General features: G+C 33.4%; 1 protein-coding gene across 3 annotated transcripts in view; it reads right to left on the minus strand.

Annotated features, from left to right (window-relative positions):
• The window catches only part of LOC129804290 (protein vestigial), an 80,607-nt gene extending 72,334 nt beyond the window's left edge, over positions 1-8,273 (minus strand). Inside the window, exons 1-2 of one of the 3 annotated variants that reach the window (XM_055851447.1) lie at positions 7,557-8,273; positions 2,667-3,655 (exon numbers count right to left, since the gene is read on the minus strand). In XM_055851447.1, the coding sequence (XP_055707422.1) occupies positions 2,667-2,762 (96 nt within the window). In that variant the 5' untranslated portion in view covers positions 2,763-3,655; positions 7,557-8,273. The remainder of the gene's footprint in view (positions 1-2,666; positions 3,656-7,556) is intronic. The other 2 variants (XM_055851445.1, XM_055851446.1) reach the window with 2 other exon arrangements.
• Positions 8,274-8,498: the final 225 nt, after the last annotated feature.

The raw sequence follows: 8,498 nt of genomic DNA on the forward strand, positions 1-8,498 counted from the left end.
ATTCCGGTAAACTTTTTGACTTTGGCCCCTTTTTACTCGGATTAGGCAGGTTAGAATTGGGCACTCTTGTTTATGTTTGTTATTATTTATTATTCTTTATTATTCATTATTTTTGTTTATTATTGATCTGTATTATGGGGACAAAGATACACAACACTAAAACAATTTCATAGAAAATTGTGACAGTTAGCGAGACATTTCATGATCTGTCTTAGTGTTCAAATTCTCATAAATAAATAAAAGAAAGCATATTAGTTTGTGTCAGATTTGTCGAGAGAATGAGCCCTTGTTAGAAAGTTCTAGTCTTCAAATACAAAGTTTAAAGTGTTTAACCCGTTTAAGCATATGGATTAATTTTAAATTCGATATTTTGTGCTGGAAAAATTTCATTTAAAAATCTTCGAGAACTGACTTAAATCTCTGGGGATAAATTCTGTAACTTTGTGAGAACGTGAAAACGTGAGAAAATACCGAAAATTTTCACTCAAGTGTGATTCTCCATGCTCATTTTTGTGACATTTCTCACGAAATTTTCGTGACACTTCTCACAGAAAGATGGTCAAGTGACTTAAAAATAATACGGAGAAGAAAGTGGTCGATTTTTTTCGTGAGTGTCACTGGTGACGAACTCACAAAAATTAGAGAATTTACCCCCTGTTCTGAATACGGCTCAAATACCTAAATTTAAGCTCAATTCATATTATTAGGTTTACAATGAGTAAATAGACAACATTTAATTTTTAACAAATTACTCTGGAAAGGCGAAGATAGGATGTAAAAGCAATGATAAAGCCCCGATAAGCTTATGGTAAATGAGATTCTTTACAGGAGACCTCAGAGTGCTTGCAACTCGAAATACTTGAAAATTCGATTTTGAGTTGAATTTTAGAGGCAAAAAATCGCTTCCACCGGCGAGCCAATTTTATCCGTTTCGGCCACCAAGAACAGTTAGTCTAGTCGAAAGCTCTTATGTGCTAAGTACACTTACGATTTAAGCCGAGAAACAGGTTAATGTTAATTTTATAATTAAAATAATAATTATACTAAGTTCCCATTGGTTTTGCACTAACTAAACCATTTCTCGGCTTAACCCTCTATGAGGTAAAACCGTCTCAATACGGTCTTCACAAAAATCACATTTACTGCGATTACAAAGTTTTTATATATTTAAAAGTGCTATAGTGTCCTTGGTAATAGTCTTATTTAACATCTTTTGAAAGTTTGGACTGATTTAGACTCCTAGTTTAGTTATTATCCCCAGTTTTGTGTGACAGGTCATAGAAAAACCAACAAATAATATTTGTGCAAAAGAATTCATTTCCAATTTTAAGAAAAATACCGATTTAAACTTATATGACTAAAATAAATTTATTTTTTACTGAAAGATGCGTCATTCTACTTTGTATATTTTATTAAAAAACAATTTTAAAAAAGTAAAAATGTGAATTTTAGAAACAAAAAGAATTTCAAAAAAAAAATATTTTCTCACCTAGTGCCTAAACTAAAAGAGATAATGAAGAATGAATGATTTTATCGACTTTATTGGATCATAAATTATCCTAGAAAACATTTTCTTATAACTTTTTTTTTGCATGTTAAAGAAAACACTGTTAGAGGCCCTTTAACGACGAGACACTTTTTACGGACTGAAAATCAACAATAAAAATTAAACTGAGAAACATAATCAATGATAAGTCTTATATCTAACCTTGGAAAGTCCAACAGAATCTGATTCGGTGTATTTTGTGCTTCTATAAACGATAGGGACAAAAATAGCCCAAAAATTTAAGTAACTTTTCTGACAATACCAATGAATAATATTTTTCGCTTTAATGAAAAATATTACGTATTAGTATTGTAGTTTTCATTGCCAAAAGGGTTTTGCTTAAAAAAATTGGAAGTATAAAAAATAAATAAAATTAATTATGAATTTGAGAATTTAAAAATTCGCCATTTTTGAGCTTAAATATTTACTACATAGCAAATAGGTAGAGACTTGCAAGAAATATTCTAAATTCATTAAACTGTACAAAGTAGAAGTACAGACACAGACATAAGAAAAAAAATAACCTTAGTTAGTCAGGAAAAATTATTTTCTTTATGGGACACCGGTGTTCCAATCGCCTTTAAAGGGTTAAGCCGAGTTGCGGCTTGGTCAGAAACTGATGAAAATGTAACCTAATCATTATTTTAATTCTGATTATGTTAAGTCGTCTCTTGGCTTAAGTCGTAAGCGTGTACGGCACATAGCCCCAGCTGTAACATATTAAAATTTGCGACCGATCCGTGCCACAGGCCTACAGGGGCTGAGTTATACAGTGTTATACAGTTTGCAAAATAATGCTGCAATTTGTGATCAAATATGCAATTATAAAGTGATTGGTAGCTGTGTAAAGCCGTCCTCACATAATTTTAAATGTTTTTAGTGAATACCCCAGATATATTTTTGTACGAAGTTAGTGACTTAACGTACTTATATGAAAAAGGTAATTACAAATTTTAGTTTTTAACAATTGTTCGGATACGAACTTTAAATGGTTTTTTTCTTTGTTGGTTTTGTACTTTATGGATCGAGATTACTCACATGTCTTTCAAACTGTCACACTACTATAGATAAAAAAAATTGTTTTTTTTGTGTTTTAAATTGGTTCAGTTGAGTAACTTACCCTGTCGTACTGGTAAAAGGATCTGCTTGGTCCAGCGCGTCCGTACAAGTATGGATAGTAAGCTCCGTACATCATTTCCGGACAAGACACGGCCATTGCGAAATTCCACTGTCTCTTCGTTCTCCTGTCTTTCTTGCACTTACTGAGTGACTCTCATTTAGCTATAAGCACGCAGTGTCACCCAGAAATTCTTCCTTGTCCCCCTTTAAACAATTCTCGTGTGAGACTTGTGGCAGTCTCAATCACACCAAACACCAATCCCCCGAATGGACACTCTCTATTCCTGGGGGTTTGGGGAGAAGATGAAAAATGCACCTTGAGATCCAAATCGATCACTCACCACTTGCAGTTAACGACGATCAATCAAATGATTTAAAATTAAACTCTTTTCTTTCGCGACACTCGAGAAAATATTTATTGTGTCTTTGTAGATCAATGACAGCAACAACCGCAATTACACTCCGCGATTTGCAATTATAAACGTCAAGGTTACTAAAACGGGAGTTTTGTTCTTACGTGTGCACCACTGCGTCTTCAGCATCGCGCTCCTGGCGCACAATGCCCAAGTGACTTATTGCTGGCAGCGCGCGCATTGGAAAAAATAGCACGTTTTGCTCAATTGTTGATTCAAATGCACCAACAGAGCACTATCTCTTGGGGCTCAATTTTTCCAGCAATTCCAACTCCCTGACTTTTGCTCACCAGTCCATTAGATTTTGCTTTTTTCACCTGTTCTCTACCTCGCACTGCTCCCTGAGCTCAATAAATTATGTATCAATTTTTTTTGTGCTGTTCCTTTCAAAGTGAATTTTCTTACTCAATTCTTCATTTATTCTGATTGTTGTTAGCTGGAATCAAACCTCACTGATTCACTGCCGACGCCACATTCACATTTCATGCACTACAATTTCATTTTTGCAATTAAAATGTATAAGCAGTTTTTTTTCCAGCTGACGCTCTTTTGTTCTTTGGAGATCTGTTTTTGTGCCCTGCAAAATGAATATCTTAGCTCATAAACTTCTACGATCAATCGCACGGTAACACTTTCAATTTTCCGCATTTCCCAGGTTTTTGCCATCCCCAACATCGATATTTCCAGGTTAAGAGAACTATTGCAAATGCTGAAGATTTATGAATGGATATTTATCACAGTGAGTGTGCGAATTGGAATTAAAGATTCAATATAGTGGAGGATGGGGCAGAATTAATGAAAATCAAATAAACAACTTTTGCAATGTTTTACCGAAAATTCCGTTTAAATTAGAAATGTTTATGGATGATTTAGGAGAATCGTCAAAAAATATTTCGTGGTCGTAATAAATTTTAATTCACATTTTCCCCGTTGATACAAATTTTATATGAAAAATTTATTAATAGGTTTTGAAAATAATTTGAATTTTCAATAAATTAATTTAAATGAATATTACAGGAAACAGAAGTCAAAATAAATTTGACAATAATAAAATGTTTTTATGCAAGTTTTTTGCTACTTGGATTCTATTATATCTTTGAAAAGTACAATCTGAAAAAGGTTTAAATCCACATTTTAGACAAAAAGTTAATTTAGAGGGTAAATAAACAATGTATTTGACAAACAAAAATTTAAAAAAATAAGTATTTCATTTACTCATAAATAAGACATTTTAATTTTTCTTTAGGGTAATTGTGCCAAATTCCGGCCAGCTTGCAATTCCGGCCATATTTTTTGTTCCTCGAATTTTCATAAATTTTTGGTTTTTACATACTCTAGTCTAGAGATTATACAGTGCAAAAGAATAACAAAAAATGCAGATTCCACAAACAAGATGATGTAAAAAGACATTTGAAGAATTCCCGATGGGCAAAGAACTATGAGAATGAAGGTGGCCGAAATAAGGCACCAAAGCTATGTCAACATTTTTATTTGTTTTAAAATGTATTAAGAATGATTTTAGGGTAAATAAAGATGATAAACTGTCTACAAGGTTCCAAGCAACACTCCTTAAAAAGAAGTAATAAAAATATTCAATTTGTATTAATAATATTGCATTTAAAACTTGAGACCTTGGCGCTTGTATGCAACTATGCCGAAATTTGGCACACTTTCCCTAGTATTTTAAATTTCTTTATGATAATATTGTCTATTTAATAAAAAATACTCTAAAATATTTTTTTAAACGAAGGGTTTTAGTCCCTTATTTCGGAAAATAATTATCCAAGAAGCTCTTTTTCTCTATGCATTGATTTGTAGAATGTATTGTCGGAATTAGAGAATTCATCAAGACAAGAATGGAAAGAATTTGCTACTTTGGTAGTTTGGAATGTGAAGTTCTGCAATAATTTTCAAGAGGCTAATCGAACGATTTAAACACAATACAAAATAAATTTCAATGATCAAAATTCTCCGATTCTTGGGATACATTTCTCCATTTGAGAAACAAATTTTTTGATTTTTTTTATTTTTACATTTTTAAAGTCTTTTTTTCATATTAAAAACATGAATTTCTTTTAGTAACGAATAGTGGATTCTAGGTAGAAAATTATAAGTGATTAGAAATTATTTTATATTTTAGTCACTCAAAATTGATCATGAATTAATTTAGAACTTTGATTTTTTTGATTTTTAATATTCTTGATTTATTTTTTTGCTATAAATGATTTTAAATTTACAAGCTTAAATATTGGTTCCACTTGAAATTTTCTATTACACTAAATTTGATTTTAATAAATTTAAAAGTACTGCAAAGTAAAGTACTGCACTTTTCATTGCAAGCCCTATGTTTTTCTCTGTTTGAAATGAATAAAATTTAAAATTTTATTTTTGTTTTAAATACAATTTCTTAAACGCTTTCATGAGGGCTTAAAGGATATTCTTTCCTTAAAAAATACATGATACAGAATTTTTAATTTTTTGATCAGTTAAAGTCCCTAAAAACATAGAATTCATCCATAGGAGGAGGTGGGGCTACGTTGAGCTGTGGGGCTACATTATTATTCGAATTTTCGCGTATTTCTAAAGGAAACTGGGTTTTAACATTATGTAATTTGAATAGACAAAATAATTGTGGACTTAAATAAAATAATTGTAAAACCAACTTCGTTTAGAAATAGCCGAAAAAGTCGTATAACAATTTAACTCCACAGCTTAAAGTAATCCCACCTCCCTCTATGATTTGACTTTATTAATTTGAAAACATATGAATGTTTTGGAAACATTGACTTAAAATAGTAGAATAAGGACAATTAATTCTTTGAACTCTTAAAAGTTCAAAGAAGAACTCAGTGGTACAGCTACCTGTTTGAAATTAGGGAGCTTCCACTGGTTTCAGATTAATCACTGAGAGAAATCCGAAAAAGTAAAAATAACATTCCGGAAATGTTAATTTTACCCTGCAGTATTTATCCGAAATCGGTGTAAATATTACCCTCTTTAGGTGTATTGGGGGTTAAAGTTACCCTTTTTCATGTTAATTTTACCCTTTAAAGGGTGTAAAATTAACATTAAGAAATGTTGATATATTTTTACACTTAAAAAGTGTTAGTTATGAGGAAAAAAAGTTAATCGCACCCTCTTTTTTTTCTCAGTGATGATTGTATGGATTCAGCTTCTATGCAGAATAAGGTAGGGGGAAGTGGGGCACCTTTGAAATCGGGGAACCTTTGAAATTTGGATTTTCACCTATTTTTAACTGTAACTGAGCCATATCATAATGTAATTTAGCTTCGCAATCTGTTTGTGCACCTTATATCACGATAAGGCACAATTTTGTTTAAAAATAGGCGAAAAATCATAATTTCAAAGGTGCCCACTTTCAAAGGTGCCCCACTTCTCCCTATAGAATTTCTAAATAAGAAGCGATTGTGGCGATTTTCCAAAATCCTATAACAATTTCCACTAATTCACAAATCTTACCCACTAAGAAATATTAGATGAGTTAATTTCGTCAAGCCATAGGGGAAACTGAGGCAGTAGGAAACATGGGGCAGTTGTAATTACCGATTTTTATGTCTCCGCTACTTGGAATTATGTCGACCACTTCTTCAGTGGACAAGAATCCTTATGATATCTATGAATTCATATAGGTTTCGTCCTTTGAAGTCGGATAGGTCGGACAGGTCGCATATCTAATTAGAAAAATCGCAGTGCTTACAGCTACACCATATTTGCTACTGAACCAATTCCCTTTGTGGCTCAAACTTAGATCAGAAAAACGTTTCAGGAGTCGAGGTCGATGATTAAACCTGTAGATTGACACTTCACAAATTTTAAATTCTATCTCTCAAGAAAGCTCTGATTACAGGAAAATTTTACTAGATTTTTTTTTCTTTTTTTATACTTTTCAACTTTGATATTTATCTAACATCGAGAGAAAATAAACCACCACCGCACTGCTCTTAATCGAATTTTTCACTGTCAATTCTGTCGTACTAAAACTCCCTCGTGAGCTCCTCAAAGGTGAAATTGGCAAGAGAGTTAATTTGCAATTTAATACTGAGCTAGACAGATTGTGGCAATAGAACAGAAGATCTTAATGATGCTCTCACTAGCGATAAATTATGTCTTTTAATTTTAATTCAGAACAATGCGACAAATAAACATGATTGTCGTGTAACACCCACGACTCAATTAAAATTTGGCGCATTTTGTCTCTTCAACTGTCGAGCGATCATTTATCATTTTCCATTTTGACGGAAATTTAACCAATTTAAACGGTTTTCCGTGGAAATTCGATGTTTTTTTTTGGGGTATGCTTCTAATTCTCTTGGGAAAATTCGTGCGGAAAATTGTTTGTATATCCCAGATTGGATGACGAGAAATTGGAAAGTTTTTTTTTTCTTGCAAAGAATTCCCTCTCGCGTGCACTGAGAGAAAATGTTGCTCAATATATTGCACTTTGAACATCCAATTACCCAAAAGGATGAAAATGGTGAGACTCGTTTGCACTCAACACTGTTGCTTGCTTTGCAAATCAATCCAGATTTTATCGATTCACGAGTCTGTCAGTGAAAAATCCTTGGCATTTCTCAAAAGCTATCATTCTCTTTTTTTTTATTCTGCGATAACACCCGCGAAAATGGTGCACGCTTTTTTTATGTGACACACGTCAGTGGATAAAATTTGCTATTGTTTTCACTGTGCTGAGGATAAAACATGAGAATCACACTCTTCATAGCCCATTCACAGCAAATACTGATTGACTTTTATCACTCATAAATTAAATTTTCTGTCACTTTTGAGTTGCATCATCTTCAAAGCGTGTTAACACGCGCGAAAAAAAACACTAAAATTCGGCGATGTTTTGACGATTTGACGGTACACGTGATGCCAGAGATAATTCCGTGGTTATCCACCTCAGAAGTGGCAAAAAAAATTCGCTAAATCGCGTGCAATGTCACACTTGTTTTTTTTCCTGGTCAATTTACAAAAATCTTTGACACTGGGCACAGTATCCTAACCTCACTTTGCTAGGTGACGTTTAGTAAAGTCCTGCAAGGATTCTCCACACAGGATTTGCCGTCGAAACACCAACAATAGATCGACACAAAGCGCGCTAAGATGTCCGGGAAGCGATCAAAAACACGTTCATACGCACGAAAACGTTGAGCAACACAGCACAACGACTTCGTGAAAGAATGCGAGACTGGCTGTGGCTGTGGATTTGGCTTATGGTAGGGGCTTGACTCCACCTCAAACTGGTCCTCAAATTGTGGCTTGTGACTCGATAATGAAGCTGTTCTGGGCGGAGCTTGGCACAGTGCTGCCTCTGCTGAGAGATTCACTTCCTGGCTTTCTGGGGAGGCTTGATGAACTCCCGAATGTCCGACGAGGTGTTCGGCATCATAATGGAGACG

The sequence above is a fragment of the Phlebotomus papatasi genome, chromosome 2, assembly GCF_024763615.1.
Source record: "Phlebotomus papatasi isolate M1 chromosome 2, Ppap_2.1, whole genome shotgun sequence".
Taxonomy (NCBI): domain Eukaryota; kingdom Metazoa; phylum Arthropoda; class Insecta; order Diptera; family Psychodidae; genus Phlebotomus; species Phlebotomus papatasi.